The sequence below is a fragment of the Schistosoma mansoni genome, chromosome 2 (genome assembly GCF_000237925.1).
Source record: "Schistosoma mansoni strain Puerto Rico chromosome 2, complete genome".
Classification (NCBI taxonomy): Eukaryota; Metazoa; Platyhelminthes; class Trematoda; order Strigeidida; family Schistosomatidae; genus Schistosoma; species Schistosoma mansoni.
The window spans coordinates 30,326,675-30,351,192 of record NC_031496.1 but is presented as its reverse complement, the minus strand read 5'-3'; the positions used below and the strand labels follow the sequence as shown (position 1 = coordinate 30,351,192).

Sequence of the window (24,518 nt, the reverse complement as noted above, 5' to 3'; positions counted from 1 at the left end):
ATTTTAACTACAATGCACTAATACACTTTTCCTTATTCTTTTCATTTTCGCCTATCTCTAATAACTGTAGATAGTGTGCAGCGGCTTATCATCATATACTATTGATTCCGGTTCAAGGAAGCATATAAAAGCCTACGAATTCATGTAATTCATTTGTATTTTGATAATTTCATTCTAAAATATGACCATAATATGTGTTTAAAATATTAGCTGTCAGTTGCTGGCTGTGAAAACTATCATGAAATATTTAATCTTCACTCAGTTATTGAATACAGGCAAGACTAATACTACAAACAGCCTCTTATATTAGGCTTAGTCTCAGCAGTGTAGACATGCTCGTAAGAAGTAACTAATGCACATTTTAGCTTACGATTGTCGACATCAAGTGTATTTTTTACAAACAGTGTCAACATTGGTATCCTGTGATCATGAATGAATTATCAGCATAACACACTAACGTTTTCCATTAATAGTTCCATATATTTCATCCTAATTTTCTCCGTTTTCAGTGTGAACGATGTTTTGAAACACAGTGAAGGATTTTCAGAAGCGTACCAATGTGAAATTGGCTCGATAATGAATCCTGTTCGCAAATGTATTCTTTAGAAGAAAACATTGATGGTGTGTGTGCAGAAATATTCGTTTGTCTATTTAATCGATTCCGTAACTAAAACTTTTGTAATGTCTCACTCCGATTCTTCAAATAATAAACATTTTATTGCTGTAAGTAAAGAAGACTTTTTGATTGTCTCAGTCAGGTGAATCGATTCTGACAAGTCAACAAACGGGAACATTATGCTTCTAAACCAGTTGAAAAATTACTCCCAAATATTGTTTCTACAATATCTGGATAAGTGTTCGTATCAGGTAATTCGATTGTATGTTCAAATGTCGGATGACTACATTTGTGATATACATTTCAGGAAAAGTGACACGGAAGTCAGAAAAATCACCAACCCTGTGACTTGGGAGAAGAGTTGTCACTTTAAGAAAACAAAACGCCTTTTGTATACTTGCAAAAATCCCGGAACTGTCATGTGAGAGTACTGTGACAATAAATTTGCTTTGTCTTACAATAGTGTCAATGTGTCAGTTAAGCTATTTGGACCATGAATATTGATATATATGAGTGTTCTACGTCCAGCGAATTATTTGTTTGAAATGCACACAAAGTAACAGGAATTTATGCGAATCCTAGATATACAATGAGACTGACTAGTCTCATGATGATTTCTAATAGGTTGTAATCCTCATGTCACTCTTCAAATGAGCTTCACAATGGAATAGCAGCACGTGAAGTTCACTCAAGCAATATCCTTTCTGCATCGACGAAAATTGTGAAATCAGTTGTACACATTTCGTTAGAAGATCTAATGGTACTGTAGAGGATCTCGATAAATCATCAGGGATTTGCGAAACACTTTTCTCAGACTACACTTATTGTGAGCACTAAAATGAAAACCGTAGTGTAATAAAATATTAAGAATGCAAGCAGACGGAAATCAGTCATTTTTTAGGTTTTGGTCAGCATCAAAACATGATGAAGTTCTGCTTGAGATGAGAATGAATGATGAATGACGAGCGAGAAGATGAGTCAAGAATCTCTACATTGTGAAAAGTGAGACTCATTACACAGAGAGAATGTGTGTGTTTGCAAATAAACGTTAAATGTTAGGAGATATTGTGTATTACCAACTAACCTGTACCATCATACGCTTGATACGCTGTACAGAAATTCGTAGTCTGGTTTGATTGGTTAAAGATTGGTTCGTCAGTTCTGCATTTAAATCTGAATATTGGTACTTCGATCGTGAAAGTCATGAACAGCCTTTTCGGCGTTTCTTATGAAATCAGAAGAAATCACTCTTCTTAAAACTACAATTCAATGAGAATGTAGTTAGTCGCATGTCAACTTCTAAGTTTTCCAATTTCCATGCAGCTTCTTCTGCGAATTAGGCTTCATTGAGGACATCACAAGGCATCAAGAACAAAGAATTAGCGTGCACTTTAATTTATGTCTTAAAATTTGTCAACCAGGTCAATTGGTTGGTCCAAGTTATCACATTTTATCGACGGTAGCTGTGTGTTAGAAAAAGCCCAATCATACAGACTGATCTCACGCTTATTGCCTCTCTTTCTCATTGAAGTCCAATCTTAAATCTTACATGTAACCGCAACCAAATATATTCGAAATGAGAGCCATAGTGCACGTGTTCAAAGACGTTCAGTGTAAAACCGGTTCTTTACAAGAGCATACTTGAAGGAAACCAACAAACGAACTTACTAATTTTTCACTATTTTGTCTTCTATCTCTTCTTTGAGATAAACTTCACACAATTTGTATATTCGCTTCCATTACTTACTGACTTTCTTGGCTCCATAAGTATGACTTTCGGATATGTATTTGAAACAGTCCCTTAAATGTCAAGTAGATATTATCTAAACACACCATTCTTACTGTTATAAAGTGTTGTGATCTTTCAGTAGCTATGCAATTCAACCGTAACTGTTACATGTAACAACAACCAAAGATATTCGAAATGAGAGCCATAGTGCACGTGTTAAACTGGCTCCCTACAAGAGCATAATTGAAAGAAACCAACAAACGAACTTACTAATTTTTCACTATTTTGTCTTCTATCTCTTCGTTGAGATATATTTCACACAATTTGTGTATTCGCTTCCATTACTGACTTTCATGACTCCATAATAATGACTTTCGGGCATATATTTGAAACAGTACTTTAAATGTCAAGTAGATATTATCTAAACACACAGTACTTACTGTAATAAAGCGTTGTGATCTTTCAGTAGCTAACTTAATTACTTACCCACTTACTTACTTTCTTACGCCTGTTACTCACAATGGAGCATAGGCCGCCGACAAGTATTCTCCAACTCACTCTCTCCTGGGCCTTCTTTTCTAGTTCTATTTCGTTCTTGTTCATTCTTCTCATGTCTGTCTCTATTTCTCGGCGTAATGTGTTCTTTGGTCTTCCTCTTCGTCTTTGACCATCAGGATTCCATGTGAGGGCTTGTCTTGTGACGCGATAGGGTGATTTCCTCAAAGTGTGCCCAATCCACTACCAGCGTTTCTTCCTGATTTCTTCCTCTGCTAGATGGAATCTGGTTTGTTCTTTTTCACAGTATAATGTTGCTGATAGTGTCTGGCCATCGGATCCAAAGTATCTTACGGAGACAAATGTTAATAAACACTTGTATCTTCTGGATGATGGTTTTCGTAGTTCTCCAAGTCTCCGCCCCATACAGTAGAACTGTTTTGACATTTGTATTGAAAATTGTGATCATGGTTATGGTTGACAGTTGTTTCAGTAGCTATGCAATTCAAAATCACAACGCCAGACTACATGTGAGATTGAGAGCAAATGAAGGCAAGACACATATTTGCTTCGAATGACTTAACTTTCATTGATATTTAAATCAGCATTTACACTGGTGCTGATTGTAGAATTTGATAATTCACAACATAGATAATGCTTAGTTAGACAACCATCTAAAACTTTGAGAGGAATGAAAATTGGTTCGTCTAGACATGGGATTTCAGATCTGTGCGAATTCACGAATAACATCATTTCAGGTCTCTTGAGCACAAATGATTGTTTTGAATATAATCATATGCAAACCATCAGAGTGAAATGATAAATTAAATTTCTTTAAGATTGACGACACAGTTGTCTACTCCTAACAATATCCACAGTTGTCCGCCTCTCCACTAATCTTACCACTCATAATCTTAATTTAAACACAACCACTTTCATGTTTATGTTCATTTGGTTTCTCATTGCTTCATTGTATCTGCTTAGTTATATCTAAATAGCTACAATAGTGAAACACATTCAGAACCTAAACATTTTAGACTTCCGTTTCCATTACTGGATTGCTCTAATCTCGAGCATGCGTGATTGAAACAAAAATTTGGAGCCGAATGAAATGAATTGTTCGCACTTAATATTTCAACTTGGCTCAAAAAGCAGGAATTTCATGGGAACCAACCAACCAACAAACAAACAAACCCACAACATAGAAAAAAACACTGACTATGTGATATGAATCAATAACTAAGTGTGTTTAAGCGTGAGAAACAGTATACATATGCCACATACGTTACATGGAACAGTGTGAGTACCAAAACTGTCAGTTTCATTATTGACCTGACTTTTCAGAACCATGGTGTTCGTTCAGGAATGGTATTAGTTAAAGAATGCTATCACGTTTTCTCATCAATGAACAAAACCTGGTGTTACCATACAGAAGAAAATCTATGTATCTGACACCGTGACCTGTTAAAATTTACAAGACTCTTACTCCAATTAATTTTACATTCTTTGATGGTCAAATGTCCTAATAATGAGCTTATTAATCAGCTCACAGGTTATCAAGTAAAGTGTGGCAGTCCAGTTTGACAACTCTCATCAAAAATTGTTGAGTAGAACAAAGAGAACATTTTTATTGAAAGACCAAACAATTTGAAAGAATTAGTTGGGATTCAGAGTTCGTGAACAATATTTGGCTGGTAGTTTCTCATGAATTGGAATAAATAAATAAAAGTATGGACAAAAGTAAAACAAACTGTTCCCACTCTAGAAATGCACGAGACTAGTAATATGGGATACAGACAAGGAGGTGAGATTCTCCAAATTCGCACAAAGGCACACCAAAATTAATTTAAATGTATATCTGCACATTCAGTTTGGAGGTCATAACTGTAGAGGAAAGTTCGCGTGATACACAGTCAACAAATGTTGACCGACAAGATTGCCAGGAGAACCAAACTCGACTAACAAATGAAATATACCGTACAAATATATTTCAATACTTTTAAATATCTCAGCCAACAACGGAGTTTCATGACAAGTCGTAAGTTAGTAATGACTGTTAAGTATTGGTAAGTAGTAACGAAGAAGGAGGAATCGAAGGAAACAGAAATCAAAGTGAATAGAATAATCAAAATTGTTACTGAATGCTGACTAGTTTGCTACAACCACGATTGATACCAATTCTAAGACCTTTATTCTTTCTTTGAAACAGGAGAATTTACTTTTCAGTATGCAATTAAATCTTGTGTGACAACCACCACAATCGCCCACATTGGTTTCTTGGTATGTTTAAGAAATAAGATTAAAGTAAGTATGTTTATTAGAGAGTGATGTTTACAACATATTATTACAATCTTCTAAGATAACTACTAAATTCCTTTCTAATTTGTCAAAGTGCCAATTAGGATCCTTCGTATTTAGAAAACACACGTAGTTTGATAATGTCACACGCTGAAATATCTCTAAAAATGGATTAAACGTGTGATACTATACAATTTGTATTGTGTTTGCGGCACTGTGACCTGATAAAACTCTAACCATTCTCATTACTTTCATTTATATCTGATGTAGTTATTACTATTGGATGTAATATTGTTTTTATGTTGAATTTGTATATAAGCAGCTTATATCGGTAGACTTAATCAAGACACTTCCTGATACTAGTGAAATATGCGACATTCAGAAATGTCAAGACGACAGAAAATCTTATTACTTCTTCATGTAATTGGTGTAGCTTGTGCAGCGATTGTTGGCATTGCACTGCTGGTACATTTCTCAAAAAGAAATTCTCATGGTATGTTTATTCATATTTGTATTGTAGTTAGATATCTATGTTGTTGCTTAAGTTAGTTATTTGATGGCATGACATGTTACATAAGGAAAATTTCAACTGTGTTGTTCCTCGCTGGTTTATTGAGTGGACATTGGATAAATCTTAATGCAGGTTTATTGTCAATTCGTACACTGTGATGTTCCACTGAATATCAGGTTGATTGAATTGAAGGAAATCGTTATATTCGGGTCGCCCCATACTCGTACTTGAAAAGCGAGCAGCCATCAGGCGAATTCAGAACATCTAATCTGGTACACGTGAGAATATATCAACTTTAAAACACGACGCTCATGGATGATAATACTTCCATCACATGTATTGACTGTATACATATTTTGAACAAGAATTAAAGCAGAATTGCAAGGGACAGAATGTTTAAATACGATCCACTAGGATTCATCAAATGTATAAGAATGAGATTGAAAGAAGTTGTTTGGCATATCATTGTCACTGAGAATGTAACTCACATTGAAATGAGTGCATCAGGTTGCATGTGTTTGTTTTCATAACACAGTGTATTCATGGTTTGGTAAATATCCGTTATCATAGCAAAATATCTCCCGAATTGCAATTTCACAGTCACTAACAATACGTCAACCATAATCAATGAAAAATACTGACAATAATCGAAATTTCAAAGACCACTTGATGATGAACCATCTTATGAAGGCATGAATATTAACCTGGTATTATGGTGCTATCTATGACCATTTTGTTGAATGTAAATAAATTTGAGAACCTCACAATATTCTTGTTCATTGTTCCTAATCTATGTCGTCTCATGATACTCAAATATTCAGTGCTGATTCCGTTTATTGAGATTCAATTGATATTCAACAATTTCACACTTCAAATACATTCGTAATTGACTTCACATGGTTATGTTTGTTAGTAAATGACAACAAACATAAGTAACACACGACCACATGCATGATGATGTGGGTACGAACGAAATGTCTGTGTCACCTCAGTGCAAATAGACTCTTTATTTGATTATGCCTCATTCATATTTTCTCCATAGAACAAGGCTCTTCACTACTCACACATGGACCTTCATCACGAGTTGAAAACCAAACAGAAACAGGTGAGCGTGTGTGACATTACAATTTAAATTATTCTCATTCATATTTCCTCCATATCGTCAGTGATTTATTGGTTCGACATATTCAGTTTATCTAAACCTGCCTCATGTGGATGATGTTGTTTTTTCTCGTATCTGTTGGCTCTCAATTTTACACTTTTCTTTTTCGTTTTCACTTTTTCTTCTCCGATTTTGTTGCACGCTTTTACTTCTGTTTTGTTCCTTTCTACCTACCGAATATAGTCTTTTCTTCTTGTTTATCTTTTTGAATCTTCATTGAAGCGAAAGGTACTGGGTTCGAGTCCCAGAGTGAACGTCAACCCTCAGATGCATGTTTGCCCAGCTGACGAGTCCCAAATAGGACGAAAGGCGCGTCTTGGATTCCTCTGCTAGCCACTATCCATCTTTGCATACCATCTTGTTGAATTGTTTAAAAATATGGTTTTACGCATTTTTTTGTTTACTTTTCCTTTGCTCTTCATAAATTCACATCAACGTTCTTATGACGTTCAAGTACTTTATTGATTCCGCCCATTTTAATTATTTCCTTTGTCTTCACTTAATTAATTGTTAGATTTTGAATGATTCAGTCGACAATTATACCCTACATTCCTAACTTTGTTTCTTGTCGATTCGAACACCTAGCTAACATAAATATTTGAACCAAGTCAAACCACCAGACAACTGATTTCCTGATTATATTGTCACATTTCATTACGAATTACCATGAAATGTGATTGTGAATTTGTTTCTTGCTTCAAATGGTACATGAAATTATGAGGAATCAGTGCTTACACGTACAGAAAAATTTAAGTTTTAGAACACTAAGATTCTCCGTTTTGATTAACTTAGCAGAAATCAAATAAGACAAGCGCCTCGTCATGTCCACAACACGTGTCTGTTTGTTAGAAGATGCTTTCACGTGTAATGATGGTTGTCAGTAGGGAGAGAACGCTGACTTAGTAATTGCTACGGATTATGTAGAACCTACTGACAACAAGTACACTGTGATGTTCCACTGAATATCAGGTTGATTGAATTGAAGGAAATCGTTATATTCGGGTCGCCCCATACTCGTACTTGAAAAGCGAGCAGCCATCAGGCGAATTCAGAACATCTAATCTGGTACACGTGAGAATATATCAACTTTAAAACACGACGCTCATGGATGATAATACTTCCATCACATGTATTGACTGTATACATATTTTGAACAAGAATTAAAGCAGAATTGCAAGGGACAGAATGTTTAAATACGATCCACTAGGATTCATCAAATGTATAAGAATGAGATTGAAGGAAGTTGTTTGGCATATCATTGTCACTGAGAATGTAACTCACATTGAAATGAGTGCATCAGGTTGCATGTGTTTGTTTTCATAACACAGTGTATTCATGGTTTGGTAAATATCCGTTATCATAGCAAAATATCTCCCGAATTGCAATTTCACAGTCACTAACAATACGTCAACCATAATCAATGAAAAATACTGACAATAATCGAAATTTCAAAGACCACTTGATGATGAACCATCTTATGAAGGCATGAATATTAACCTGGTATTATGGTGCTATCTATGACCATTTTGTTGAATGTAAATAAATTTGAGAACCTCACAATATTCTTGTTCATTGTTCCTAATCTATGTCGTCTCATGATACTCAAATATTCAGTGCTGATTCCGTTTATTGAGATTCAATTGATATTCAACAATTTCACACTTCAAATACATTCGTAATTGACTTCACATGGTTATGTTTGTTAGTAAATGACAACAAACATAAGTAACACACGACCACATGCATGATGATGTGGGTACGAACGAAATGTCTGTGTCACCTCAGTGCAAATAGACTCTTTATTTGATTATGCCTCATTCATATTTTCTCCATAGAACAAGGCTCTTCACTATTCACACATGGACCTTCATCACGAGTTGAAAACCAAACAGAAACAGGTGAGCGTGTGTGACATTACAATTTAAATTATTCTCATTCATATTTCCTCCATATCGTCAGTGATTTATTGGTTCGACATATTCAGTTTATCTAAACCTGCCTCATGTGGATGATGTTGTTTTTTCTCGTATCTGTTGGCTCTCAATTTTACACTTTTCTTTTTCGTTTTCACTTTTTCTTCTCCGATTTTGTTGCACGCTTTTACTTCTGTTTTGTTCCTTTCTACCTACCGAATATAGTCTTTTCTTCTTGTTTATCTTTTTGAATCTTCATTGAAGCGAAAGGTACTGGGTTCGAGTCCCAGAGTGAACGTCAACCCTCAGATGCATGTTTGCCCAGCTGACGAGTCCCAAATAGGACGAAAGGCGCGTCTTGGATTCCTCTGCTAGCCACTATCCATCTTTGCATACCATCTTGTTGAATTGTTTAAAAATATGGTTTTACGCATTTTTTTGTTTACTTTTCCTTTGCTCTTCATAAATTCACATCAACGTTCTTATGACGTTCAAGTACTTTATTGATTCCGCCCATTTTAATTATTTCCTTTGTCTTCACTTAATTAATTGTTAGATTTTGAATGATTCAGTCGACAATTATACCCTACATTCCTAACTTTGTTTCTTGTCGATTCGAACACCTAGCTAACATAAATATTTGAACCAAGTCAAACCACCAGACAACTGATTTCCTGATTATATTGTCACATTTCATTACGAATTACCATGAAATGTGATTGTGAATTTGTTTCTTGCTTCAAATGGTACATGAAATTATGAGGAATCAGTGCTTACACGTACAGAAAAATTTAAGTTTTAGAACACTAAGATTCTCCGTTTTGATTAACTTAGCAGAAATCAAATAAGACAAGCGCCTCGTCATGTCCACAACACGTGTCTGTTTGTTAGAAGATGCTTTCACGTGTAATGATGGTTGTCAGTAGGGAGAGAACGCTGACTTAGTAATTGCTACGGATTATGTAGAACCTACTGACAACAAGTACACTGTGATGTTCCACTGAATATCAGGTTGATTGAATTGAAGGAAATCGTTATATTCGGGTCGCCCCATACTCGTACTTGAAAAGCGAGCAGCCATCAGGCGAATTCAGAACATCTAATCTGGTACACGTGAGAATATATCAACTTTAAAACACGACGCTCATGGATGATAATACTTCCATCACATGTATTGACTGTATACATATTTTGAACAAGAATTAAAGCAGAATTGCAAGGGACAGAATGTTTAAATACGATCCACTAGGATTCATCAAATGTATAAGAATGAGATTGAAGGAAGTTGTTTGGCATATCATTGTCACTGAGAATGTAACTCACATTGAAATGAGTGCATCAGGTTGCATGTGTTTGTTTTCATAACACAGTGTATTCATGGTTTGGTAAATATCCGTTATCATAGCAAAATATCTCCCGAATTGCAATTTCACAGTCACTAACAATACGTCAACCATAATCAATGAAAAATACTGACAATAATCGAAATTTCAAAGACCACTTGATGATGAACCATCTTATGAAGGCATGAATATTAACCTGGTATTATGGTGCTATCTATGACCATTTTGTTGAATGTAAATAAATTTGAGAACCTCACAATATTCTTCTTCATTGTTCCTAATCTATGTCGTCTCATGATACTCAAATATTCAGTGCTGATTCCGTTTATTGAGATTCAATTGATATTCAACAATTTCACACTTCAAATACATTCGTAATTGACTTCACATGGTTATGTTTGTTAGTAAATGACAACAAACATAAGTAACACACGACCACATGCATGATGATGTGGGTACGAACGAAATGTCTGTGTCATCTCAGTGCAAATAGACTCTTTATTTGATTATGCCTCATTCATATTTTCTCCATAGAACAAGGCTCTTCACTACTCACACATGGACCTTCATCACGAGTTGAAAACCAAACAGAAACAGGTGAGCGTGTGTGACATTACAATTTAAATTATTCTCATTCATATTTCCTCCATATCGTCAGTGATTTATTGGTTCGACATATTCAGTTTATCTAAACCTGCCTCATGTGGATGATGTTGTTTTTTCTCGTATCTGTTGGCTCTCAATTTTACACTTTTCTTTTTCGTTTTCACTTTTTCTTCTCCGATTTTGTTGCACGCTTTTACTTCTGTTTTGTTCCTTTCTACCTACCGAATATAGTCTTTTCTTCTTGTTTATCTTTTTGAATCTTCATTGAAGCGAAAGGTACTGGGTTCGAGTCCCAGAGTGAACGTCAACCCTCAGATGCATGTTTGCCCAGCTGACGAGTCCCAAATAGGACGAAAGGCGCGTCTTGGATTCCTCTGCTAGCCACTATCCATCTTTGCATACCATCTTGTTGAATTGTTTAAAAATATGGTTTTACGCATTTTTTTGTTTACTTTTCCTTTGCTCTTCATAAATTCACATCAACGTTCTTATGACGTTCAAGTACTTTATTGATTCCGCCCATTTTAATTATTTCCTTTGTCTTCACTTAATTAATTGTTAGATTTTGAATGATTCAGTCGACAATTATACCCCACATTCCTAACTTTACATTACTTTATTCATTCCCAAATACATGTTTTTACTACTACTACGTTTTCACCATCGTGTTAATCACGACATTATGCTTTAGCTTATTCTTTATGAAATTTTGTTTTTCATAGGGAAACTGTGCATCGATGAAAGTTGTCCAAGTAATAATAGTGACAGCAGTATCAACATAATTTGTGATAATTTTGAGAAATACTCGTGTGACAAGCTCTCTCAAAATAGTCTGTATAATCGATCATTTAACGCGGATGATATCATCATGAAAATGTGTGAGTCATATATATTGTTTCTAGATGTTATATGTGTTCAAACTTGATCTAGTCAAAATGCGTGAACTTCGATGTAGTTTGTGCTCGTTTTGATTGCGAACCGTGCTTTGTATTTATACACAAATGATGGTTGGTGTTCGGAACTCGTCATTTACTAAGCACTATATACATATATATATATATATAATTACACAACCGGGTGAATCTACCAATATTTAAAAACAAATGCTTATCCTGAATAATATGTCACCAAAGATATTGATGTTGGATACAACAAATAAGCAATATGAGACCGAAGTTGTTTGATTTTCTGTTTTCCAACTCTTGTCCCGAACTCTTGTCAGAAAGAATTTACGAATACAATAACCGAACATCATTGAAAACCGTTTGTTGAGATGAAATAGTACTTTTGAATGAATATAATGACTATAAAGAGAGTATTAGTATTTTGGACATCGTTTATCGATTTGATAATTTGTTGCAGCACATTGAATCAATTTCGTTCATCGCCATTCAAATCATTACATGTTTAATATTTTATTTCAGGTTTCAAGTACAATTAACACTTCATTCACAGATGCGATCAGAATCATGCCCAATAATTCACCCAAACACGTCATCGTTTTTGTTCTGTTCAGCGTCCTCTTTTGCATAAATGAATGTGATGATTGATTGGAGCTGGATTAATAGTTGAACTGGAAGTCTTAGGCATAAGTTAATGGAGCAGTTCACTGTAAACCATCATGTAATACCATGAATCACACTCTTATCAATGTAAATGTGTAATAATTAGATAACTGTCTCTAAAATCCATTTGATATTGCCGATTTATGGATTTCTTCCACTTTTAGTACAAAGTACAGAATATGAAGATGTACCGAGTGTTAAAGCAGCTCAAACTTTCTACAAAACTTGCACGATCGCTTCCTCGATGGGAAAACCGTTGATAAAGAAGAAAATCGGTGAACTGATCAAATTACTTTTCAACGGATGGCTGATGTCGTCAAATGACACGGAGCAGTTGGATGTCGAACAGAATGTTCTTAGTAGTGAAAAGTTCAGTCTGACCGCTTTACTCTTACCATCGTTATTTCAAAGTGGAGGAACAGCTTGGTTTTCCTTAAAACTAGTTGAGGATATTACACAAAATGGCTTTCCAATTATTGAAGTAATATTTCAAACAATAGATGTTTCTGATTATTTTCATGCACTATGAATTTGCAAATACATAGTTTAGATTACTCTGTTCAACTTTGAATGTTGTCAATCTGAAATTCACTTGAAAACCGATAAAATAACTAAACAGGTTATCACGTATGTGAGCAAACCTTGAATATATTTCAAGCGACTAAAGTTTTCCTTGAGCAATGTCTCATTCAGTCAGTTGAGGGACCTGAAAAAGAAGTTGGATTAGTGTTGGTCTTAACGACCTGATGTACGACGATGTACGTACGTACGAAGTTCTACGTTGTAACTGACGGACTGATATTCAGTCAATTGACGAGTTTGGCCACAATACTGTCATACACTCCCGAACCTCAGGACATTGTTCCACTGATTTGTCTCAAAGTCTAAGTTGGCCTATTCTCTCGCTGTTCCATAGCTCACTAAAATTTACTCCTGAGGAAGGAATGTGACTTCAGTCTATTGGTTGTTTCCATTACTTTATTCACTTTGTGTCGCTTGACACAGTTGTAAATAAGCACACACATGATGGAAGAAATCAACAGTTTTCACTGTCACCGTTTCGCTTATTTACAATCAAACCGTTGAATTCTTTATTTCTACTGACTTAGATGAGACGGCCACATAACGAGCAAATAGGACTGTCAATGCATAGCGTACATTGGATGAAATATTTTGTAAATGAGGACCTGATGATTTCTAACACTATCTTGTATTTTTGAGTCATTTGATTTTCACTCTTACTAAAAGTGGATGTAATTTTATTCTTCTAGATTCATTCAGGATCGCTTGACGCAATTGACAAGGAGAAGTTAAACATGGTACGATGCAACAAACAGATCAATTCAGTCATATATACCGTAGATATTAAAAAATTTGTTTATTGGTTTAATTCTAATATTTTAATAGTTGAATTCATGAGTCAATAGGAGCTAGATCGCTGTGGAAAGCCTGGAAGCACTGAACGGCCTTTTCGTCACAGAATGGGACTTCTCAGCAGTGTGTATCCTAGATCTCACCCCACGAGATCCAAACACAGGACCTTTCGTTCTTTCAGGTTCTCCATGGTGGTCTAGCTTCAATTAACCCATGGATTCGACTATTATCTTGTTATAATCACCACAAAGCACTTCTCTGATTACAACTCTAATATGTGCCAGTCGTCATGGGTCTGTGAAAGCAGATTCGACAAGCAAAATCCATTGCTTCAAATATCCATAAAGTTATGTTTGGTAAAACGAGTTGAACAAAGGTCACGAACCGAACATTGCCAGTCAAAATTGTACTGTCAAGTGTTATTCATGATGTTAATATCTGTCTGTAATTGTGCTTTTTCACTTATAGTCTTGGTAGATATCCGAGTTTCTGGTAGTACAATCGCGCACGCTGTTTATTGCTCTCTCGTAACCAATGATGAATTTACTGAACCCTTATATTATCACCTGTATAATTCTCCAATGATGTGCTAGTGTTTATTCTTCGAATCAGGAAGTCTACGTATCGAGCTTGACATGTTCATATTATGTACTGAACAATCCTTCTAATCTAATCTACATTGTACTTGTTACCATCATAACGAGACGAGACAGTCTAATCCATCTTACTTTCATCGATGGAAGCGTTGTACCCAGAGTCATTCGTTAAATGACCTTCGTTTGTATTCGAATGAGTAACTTTGTGATTTATTCTTTTCATTCGAACCACAATTCATGAATTTTTAAGTGCATGTGGTAAATGATGATGAGGAAATTTGTGTTTTGTGCTTTTCATTGCCAACAGTCAATTCAAGAGGACAGCGAAGTGAAAGAACTAATATTCAAATATTTAGAAAATGTAGGAGAACTAAAATCTAATGAAAATATGATGGACGGTGTTTTCGAATTGTATTCGGAATTAAAAAACGTGAGTCAACCGAGAATGATCTGTTGATGTTTATTGACAGTTGAATTATCAAACAATTCTTATGGATTACAGTACCTAATAAGAGGTGAACCGGGCCGTTGTTGAGAAGAACATATTTTAAGTCTGTGGAGAAGCGCGGTATTTGGCCAATACGATAGAGGCTATTATCAGTAATCATCATATAGAACTCATGATACATAATTTCCGTGAACATGTGAATAAATGAGCACTCTATTTCTTACTTTACAACGACATATTTAGTTATGTTGCTTGCTGAGTATAAAACAGTATATATTTCGGTTATTAGAAAGATAACTATGAAACTATTGCACTGTATTCACAAAAGATTATAGATTTCAGAGAACCAGTTAGGTTAAACCAGTACTAGTAGTGTTGGACGAACGAGGGTGCTTGAGAAATTGATAATACTGATCTCAACTGTATAAAGTAGATTGCAGAATCAGATGAATTGAATTAAAGGGAATATTAACAACAGGTTTATGGACCAGTACAAACTAACGACCTCCGAGTATCCGTGTGTATCCAGTTTTGAAATCGTTGTCAATTCTTGATCATACTGTTTGAATTTCTTCGAATATCATGCATCAAATAATTGCTTTTGTTCATCATGTGGACATATTGTTTTAGATACAGAAGACAACCGTGGTTAGTGAATCAAAGAGGGTCAGTCATGACTATCTGACAACAAACTGTCCAATTGTAAGTTGAAATAGGATCATTTTTGTAGTAGTTTGATAACTCACTGACATGAGGAATCATGTGAAGAATTCAATGTTCTTCACTCCAGTTTGCAAGTGTGTGAATATAAAGATTATACGATGTTTTCATGTGCTAGAGACAAGGATGGATTGAAGGTCTGATTGAACTAAGATATTTGTGTTTAATACTAACATTGAGTAAAATATTCTATTAAAAGTGAGTTCAACTGCATGAGATTTGTGGTTGTGTCCACGTATTGAACGAGGTGAAACACAATGAAACATCGGGAGAACTAAGGATAAAATGCTTACTCCAATTTTGGTGCATGGAAGCGGTTAATGCACGGTTTTCACTAACAGATATGTAACTGAAAATCGGTTGAACAAACGATGAACACTAACTTCAAGATTGCTTCATGGAGCAACTGAAATATTTTCGTGAAAGTCGTTGAGTGTTATGCTGGTAGTGATTGAAGAACTAGTGGGGATAACCATGCCATTGTTTAATGCGACTTTCTTTAACAAATTGTGAAAACCATACATTGAACACTTCATTTGCAAATCTATCATGTTTCTTCCATTTCTCAATTCATTTATGCTTCCCTTCCTGTTTTTGCAAGTGCAATCTTCTCAACCATCTTTTGGCAGACATCCAACTTCTGATTGTTGTTACACACTACTTAGGTCGATAGACAAAATTAGCATACACCACAGTGTGCAGTCAACGTAATCGAATGCATCAGAGAACATGATAACAGTAGAACATTAACACACACCACAGTGTGCAGTTCACGTAAGTGACTGTTTCCGATAACATGATAACAGTGGAACATTGTGTCAAACATAACACATCTCCTTGAATTTGTAAACTAATTTCAAATTATTTATTTTGACCAGATCGATTGGGATGTCTTACTTAGAAATGTATTCGGAAATGAATCGTATAACGAATGGGAATTTACTATCGAACCAGAAGAAGCTTGGCAGAGGACTTGCGATATTCTCAGTTCAAAAATAAACACAGAAGACGAAAGAAAGTAATTTTCTCGAAATCGAGTTTTATTCTTTCAGAAACAGGTTGCTTTCTTAAATACCATATTGTCACATCTTATCTGCATTCTGTTGTTCTCATTCATGCACTCAATGTTCAGAGTAATTTGATAGAAAATGTACATAACGTATGACAATCTCAGAGACTTATTAAAGGAAATACAGTGTGATGTAAATATTCCTAATAACAGAATGATTCACTCTCAGTAATTACTTAAATCAAGATTATAACCGGTGAAAACTCGAGTCTCTATATACACGTTAGGCGTAAAACGGAACAACAATAATACTTTTCATCAGAAAACAAGATGACCGTTTGACATGTCTTTCATTACACACCAATCATTTTGTCCACATTCAATCTTTATGTGAATTGAAGTTGTGCAATTATCCACAAAATCCTCTCAATCTATAATCACAGTTTGTTTCATAGCGTTTAGGATGAATGACTTACTTACTTACTTACTTACGCCCGTTACCCCTGGTCGAGGAGAATAGGCCGCTCACCAGCATTCTCCATCCAACTCTGTCCTGAGCCTTCCTTTCCAGTTCTTTCCAGTTGCTGTTCATCCTTTTCATATCTGCTTCTATTTCCCGGCGTAATGTGTTCTTTGGCCTTCCACTTTTCCGCTTCCCTTCCAGATTCCAAGTTAGGGATTTAGTCGTGATGCACATTGGTGATTTCCTTAATGTATGTCCTATCCACTTCCAACGTCTTTTCCTAATTTCCTCTTCAGCTGGAAGCTGGTTTGTCCTCTCCTATAAAACGCTGTTGCTGATAGTATCCGGCCAATGGATGTTGAGTATTTTGCACAGACAACTGTTTATAAATACTTGTACCTTCTTGACGATAAATGTAGTAGTTCTCCACGTTTCAGTTCCGTACAGTAGAACTGAATGTCTTTACGTTCGTATTAAAGATTCTGACTTTGAAATTGGTTGAGAGTTGTTTTGAGTTCCATATGTTGTTCAATTGTAGAAATGCTGCCCTTACTTTGCCAATCCTCGCCTTTACATCTGCATGCGATCCTCTTTGTCTATCAGCGATGTTCCCCAGGTACTTGAATGTTTCCACCTCTTCCAGAGTTTTGCCATCAAGTATGATTGGGTTGGTGTTCTCCGTGTTGCATTTGAGAATTTTGCTTTTTCCTTTGTGAATGTGGAGGCCTATCGATGCGGAGGCTGCTGCTACATTTGCGGTCTTCATCTGCATTTGTTCGTGTGTTTGAGAGAGGAGGGCTAGGTCATCTGCGAAGTCCAAATCATCTAATTGATTCTGAGAAGTCCATTGTATTCCGTATTTCCCCTCAGATGTCGAATTCTTCATAATCCAGTCAATCACTAGAAGGAAGAGGAATGGGGAGAGTAGACAGCCTTGTCTGACTCCGGTCCTTACTGGAAATTCATCTGTCAGCTGTCCTCCATGCACCACTTTGCACTGTAGTCCATCGTATGAGTTTTGGATAATGTTGACAATCTTTTCAGGAACTCCATAGTGTCGAAGAAGTTTCCATAATGTTCTCCTATCCACGCTGTTAAACGCCTTCTCATAGTCAATGAAGTTGATGTATAGTGATGAGTTCCACTCAACTGATTGTTCAACGATGATCCGTAGTGTCGCAATCTGGTCTGTGCACGACCGATCCTTACGGAATCCAGCCTGATGATCCCTAAGTACGGCGTCTACTGCATCTTTCATCCGATTCAGCAGCACTCTGTTGAAAACTTTTCCTGGTACTGATAACAAACTGATACCTCTGTAGTTCTCACATTGGCTCAGATCTCCTTTCTTTGGTATCTTGATGAGATATCCTTCTTTCCAGTCCGTTGGCACTTGTTCCTCTTCCCAAATCTTTTTGAATAGAAGGTGAAGCATGTTTGCAGTTATTTCAATGTCTGACTTCAGTGCTTCTGCTGGTATATTGTCAGGTCCTGCCGCCTTCCCACTTTTGATTTGTCTGATGGCCATCTTGACTTCTTCGATCGTTGGTGGAGTGACATCTATTGGAAGGTCTGAGTGTGCTGCTTCGATGTTCGGTGGATTCAATGGGGCTGGTCTATTCAGCAGTTCCTCGAAGTATTCTGCCAATCTTTTCCTCTGTTCTTGAATCTCAGTGATTGTCTTTCCTTCTTTGTCCTTGACTGGTCCCCTTGGTTTGCTATATCTCCCTGCCGATTTCTTCGATGTATCATATAATTGTTTCACATTCCCTTCTCTTGCGGATTTTTCCGCCGTCGTTGCTAGTTCTCCCATGTATTTCTGCTTGTCGGCTTTAATGCTTTTCTTCACTTCCCTGTTTGCTTCTGCGTAGTCTGCTTGTGCTTTGACTTTCTCTGCTCGTGATCGGTTGTTGTTAATTGCTAGTTTCTTGTTCTTCCTTTCTTGAATTTTGTCCAGGGTTCCCATAGGGCTTGGGACCGGCAGTAAATCTAGAAGAGCTACAGGCGGAGTTCAGGATGAATGAATTGTGTTGAAAATAATAAGATTGATATGAGTTGATTAAAATCACTTTGATCACTGTATATATAGAGAGAGTATACAAATGAATAATATATTAAATGATTTCCCATCAAAGTGATAAGACGAAGATTGCGGACAAGAAAATATATGAAGAGTGTTCATTGTGTATGTTTCATACTATATCTGTCTCATAAACTTAGTTGTTGAGAATTGTCGACATCGACGTTGAGGATCGATAAATACTGTTGATTCTAAATTAAATTCTATTGGTATATGAATTGAGTACGCGGTTTTTGTAATTTTTCTTATAGAAACATACATAATATGGTAGTGATAGATTTCTTGTACAAAATGCGGAACTACTTACAGCAATATTTTGAAGACTTTTATCCTACAAATAATGGTGAGTACCATAGGCAGTTAAATAAACATAAGTATATAGTTTGACTATTTATAGGCTGATTGCTTTATCTTTAAATAAAGTTGTAAAGTAGATAGAAGACAAATAAACACGATGGAACATATTTCAGATAATTGATACATCCAGTATCATATATGTCGACCTTATTTGAATGCAGGTCGGAATATAAATCTTGACAAAGTAATTGGGAGAAGTAGTTAAGCTGACCGTAAACTAATTTGCAAATAAATTGGCATTATATATCCACAGTTATTGCATGCTGAAATTTCAAAAGGCACGAAGTCGTGTAATGCAGTCAGATTGTTCCTCACTTTTCATGTCTGTTAGGTTTTTCTGTATGAGTAGAACGATAAAGTGCAGTTCAACTGAAGCTTATGACATTCCTTATCATTTTGAACAGTATGAACAATGAAAAATGTACAAATAGAGTAGAGGAAGTATGAACAATATGATCCATATGATCAGAGGATAAGATGAGTGGTGGTACTTGTTGAATTTACATTTAATTATGATTAAAAGTATTGAAAGTTGTCTGTGTATAACTGGAAGTATATATGTAACAACATGTTGATGTCTTTCTACCGAAAAAAATTCAAGATAAAAAACCACCAACATGCTTCGGGGAAACGAAGGAGAATTTCTGGTGGACAATAAACAAAGAACACAAATATTCTAGTATAAGTAAGACTACAAAAGATGAAGTGAGTCTCGAATTCTATAATTTATCATATATCTATGGTTCATATTTGCAAATATGGCAAATCACGACAGTGATATGTTCAAAATATAGTCATGAAAACACTAACAAATAATGAAAGGCGGAATTAAAATTCATTTAGTATTGTTTGTCTGAATCTTCCCATCGATGTGTTAGGACTGCAACTGGTCAGTCTCTAATTGGCATATGTGCATACTGTGCGTATTGCCTCGATATAGCCTCAATTCACAAGCGTGGTAAGCAGAGATGGATAGTGGCTAGCAGTAGAATCCAGTTTGACGCGCGCTTCTTCGTCCTATATGGGATTAGTCAGCTGGATGTACCTGAATCTCAAAGTTGATGTTCATTATGGGACTCGAACTCAGTGGCTGGTACATCCAGCTGACGAGTTTCAAATAGGACGAAACGTGCGTCTTTGATTCTACTACTAGCCAGTATCAATGTAAGGCGGAGTTCGAAAATTTTATTTTCTCCTTTAACATATGCATATCTGATTGGATGCTTTGATGAAATTTGTGTAAATATGTACCTGGAACAATTGTGAAATGTGCTGAATATGGGAGAGAATGTGAATCACTATTTATTATTAGTACAACTACTTGATAATTATGTAATAAAATTCGAACAACCACTGATAACGTGCATCTTTTATTTATTCATCACTTTGATCGTTACATCTGTTTATATTGAATAGGTGAATCAAATGTTCAACGAAATGAAGCACAAATTGACTAAATTATTGTCTCAACGGTCATGGAGCAGTGAAGATGACAAGCAAAAAGCTATTTCAACCGTTTGTCTTGTTTTGATAGATAGTGTGAATATTAACCGATTGCATTATTCAGGTTTCCAACATCAGTGCATTAATGGTTGATTCAGCATTTCTCGATAAAGTGAATAAAGAACCAGATATAATACTCGAAGTATGTTCCTCAAGTGTAACACTAAATATTTTATTATTTCTTAACTTGATGATCGATGATTCAGCCAAGTAGAGGATTCTCTGTATGTGATTGAGAAAATATGAGCTTTCCTATAAATCTGTTCATCATTCAACTCATGTAATTGTTGTCAACTTATCAATAGAACAGCGTGAATATATATATGTATATGTATCACCATATTTTGAAGTAGTGAGCTTGTTGAGCTAGATGGTTTAGTTGCAAAGCTCTGTCTACTTATTCTGAGTAGCGTCACCACTGCCCACTTCATGTGGACGTTTTAGTGTCTCTCTTTAAGATTCTTATTGCTAATGTTTGTGTTTTACGTCCTACACCTATTTCGCCTTAAAACAGCCTATTACGTTCATCATCTGTAGTTCTACATTGTCGACACAAAACGTGTTTGATATGTAGGATGTATCGTAACAAGCTTGATTTCCATGCAAATAGTAAGGCAGATCGAAGCAAAGATATTGATCGAATAGCAGTGCATATAAATGAGTCATCGCACATGCATATCAAACTATGTGGAACCAAAACTGAAGAATCTGGCTTCGATGTGTCAGAGTCATTGAAAAATTATTCGTTATTCTCATAAACGTCTATGAGTAAACGGCTAATTCACCATAATTACTTGAACGTGAGTGGAGTTTGTAGAAGCGCTATCAATATGTAAAGACAAAGATTCATTTTAAACTGTGTAGTAGTTGAGATGTTTGCTCTGCTTATTGATACACTAATCGAGTTCTCGACTTCGGGTATACATTTTTTATGACAAGTCTAAGAATAATAAGCTCCACATTTCACTTTCGACGGCACTATTAAAAACAGATCTATAAACACGTTCAAATACATGTGAGAAAATAATCAAGGAAAGGAATACGCTTACATTACAAACACTAAATAAATTGATAGATTTGAGACTTTTAATGGTAGGAAAATAAAGAGAGTGGGGGAAACGTCATGTGTTCTCACACATTATTCTTCAGAAGTGTTATCATTCAGAGGGATTATTCCAAAGTGTCATGAGTGACATTAACAATTCTCATTATTTCAGTACTAGAATAAATGTAGTTGTTGAACAATAGAAATGCAAGTCTGCCATTAAGCTATTTGACTTAATATACCCCAGATCTCCATATAGATCATTTATCAGAGGATTGCATTGATTGTGGTTAACACAATTGTTTGTACTGCCTTCATACAATCTTATGGATTATTGGTAACAATAATTTCAGCATCCGAGGAAATGAAAGCTGTTGAGTTGAGACAGTTGAAACGATAACAATTTCTTTCATTTGACAAATCGGTAACTGTCAAAATAGTTAATAAATGTTTTGGTTTCTCTTTCAGAATGAACTTTCTGAGAATAACTACTTTATAAATGCCTACTACTCTCAGAAAGCTCGAACTAAAACATCTTCATCAGAAGACTCAATGTTACTGGACTTGTGAGTTGTACTTTGTTACTATGTATCATAATTACTACACACTTTCATGCAAAATAAACCCTATGTTTATAGGATAAGTACCGTTTATGACATCGCAATTCACAACTAGTTATGACTCAACTAGTGGTTTTATGAATCATTATGAAATGGGTGATATAACTCACTTCATTTGACAGTCAATATTCAAATCCTCTTTCACTTTTAAAAATTGTCCTAACAGTAGAAGAAAACGAAACGTGTTTGTCGAGGTCAAAACTGCAGACGGTACAATTTACTTTGATCTGATGTAATCACATAATGCAAATATAGATTTAATCATATGTAACTTGCAAAATAGGCACGTTAACATGATTGAAACAATTACACTAAATTTTGTTCCATTCATCAGAGTTACTGTAGACAATGATGTGATTTCCACGCAACATCTTATGGATTTGATTGTCATTTCATGATATATCACCAATTTTAGGACAAGTTTTATTACTATAACAGTGCTAATAACGATCTTTAACATAATACTACATCTATTCTTCCGTTTTGTGTTGCGCTTTGAATGTATCTGTCATCAGGAGGACGGTTGATCTCGAATATTTGCATTGCAAGAAACTTACACGATTTGAGTCTCCTAAGTTCGGCAACTCTACTTGAATTTCATTCTATGAAATAGGATATTCGATATGTCATCAGTGAATAGACAAACATCATATTACTTCAATGACAGGTCTACCCATTCAGTCATTTCTAATGATTTAAAAATGCATAAATCATTCTGAATAAATAAATTTTCCTTTGTATATTTACATATATTTAGCGATCAGTTGCATTTGTTTTATCCTGTCATTGCCGTTGGAAGTCGTGTAGTTGTTATATTTTCTGGGATATTACATCCACCGTTTTGGAGTGAATCACATTCAATGTCGGAAAAGTACGGAATTTTCGGTTGGCTTCTCGGTCGTGAGATTATATCTGCAGGTAGGTTTTAAGATATCTCCCCAAATCTTTGAATCAAAATGGCATGACAATCGGATATAAAAATCGGTCACGAACAATTGAGAAATGTTTGTGTATGTGAGTTGTTTCTATGAACCATTGAGATTTGAGTAAACTGAGACCAATGGTGCTAATCGTAGATATTTTGGCGCATTATAAATACTGACGGTATTGTGGGTTTCCCATTTAACTCATCCGGATGTAAACAGCATAAATGTAGATGTGCTTTTCACATGTATTTTTGCGAAATTCAGAGGATAGTAGTTCATTCAGGTTGATCATTCAAATTGAGAATGTGTGGATGTTTTTTTAAATCTTACAATCAAATGAGACGGCGTCTGATTTATGTGAAAATTAGTAGATTCTAGTCTGAAAATTTTACATTATAATGGTGAACTATTCTCATATGAATGTGGCAAGTCGAATATAGGTGTAGATGTTGTGATTTTATATATAAGTGGTTGTATCTGCGATGTGATAAACAGTAAGACATTGATAAAGAAATTTACTATCGATAGGTATGAGTATACTATTTTAGGTCATCAAATGGCACAACTAGAGCAGCATATCCACAATTGAGGAACATCTCGAACTCGAAACAATTGTCAACCAACACCATGATCGGAGTTTTCAATACAAATGTCAAGATTGTATGTGGCGGAGACGTGGAGAACTACGAAAGCCATTATCCAGAAGATACAAGTGTTCACCAACAGCTGTCTACGCAAGATACTTCGGATCCGATAGCCAGACACTATCAGCAACAAGTTACTGTGGGAGACAACAAACCAGATTCCAGCAGAGGAAGAAATCAGGAAGAAGCGCTGGAAGTGGATTAGGCACACATTGAGGAAATCACCCAATCGCGTCACAGGACAAGCCCTCACATGGAATCCTGAAGGTCAAAGACGAAGAGGAAGACCAAAGAACACATTACGGCGAGAAATAGAGACAGACATGAGAAGAATGAACAAAAGTTGGATAGAACTAAAAAAGGAAGGTTCAGAACAGAGTGTGTTGTAGAATGCTGGTCTTTGGCTTATTCTCCATTGGGAGTAATGGGCGTAAGTAAGTAAAGTAAGTAAGTATTCATAATTGACAGAAATACACTGAAATCAATTTTCAGCTT

At 35.6% G+C, this 24,518-nt stretch overlaps 1 protein-coding gene across 1 annotated transcript in view; it reads left to right on the top strand.

The window, feature by feature from the left end:
• The window catches only part of Smp_147740 (hypothetical protein), a gene marked incomplete at both ends in the record, with an annotated part of 33,472 nt that extends 10,090 nt beyond the window's left edge, over nucleotides 1–23,382 (top strand). Inside the window, 8 exons of the mRNA XM_018796347.1 lie at nucleotides 71–143; nucleotides 12,346–12,719; nucleotides 13,510–13,557; nucleotides 14,516–14,638; nucleotides 15,287–15,358; nucleotides 16,255–16,394; nucleotides 22,301–22,399; nucleotides 23,211–23,382. Coding sequence (XP_018650569.1) covers nucleotides 71–143; nucleotides 12,346–12,719; nucleotides 13,510–13,557; nucleotides 14,516–14,638; nucleotides 15,287–15,358; nucleotides 16,255–16,394; nucleotides 22,301–22,399; nucleotides 23,211–23,382 — 1,101 coding nt within the window. The remainder of the gene's footprint in view (nucleotides 1–70; nucleotides 144–12,345; nucleotides 12,720–13,509; nucleotides 13,558–14,515; nucleotides 14,639–15,286; nucleotides 15,359–16,254; nucleotides 16,395–22,300; nucleotides 22,400–23,210) is intronic.
• Between the last annotated feature and the right edge of the window lie 1,136 nt (nucleotides 23,383–24,518).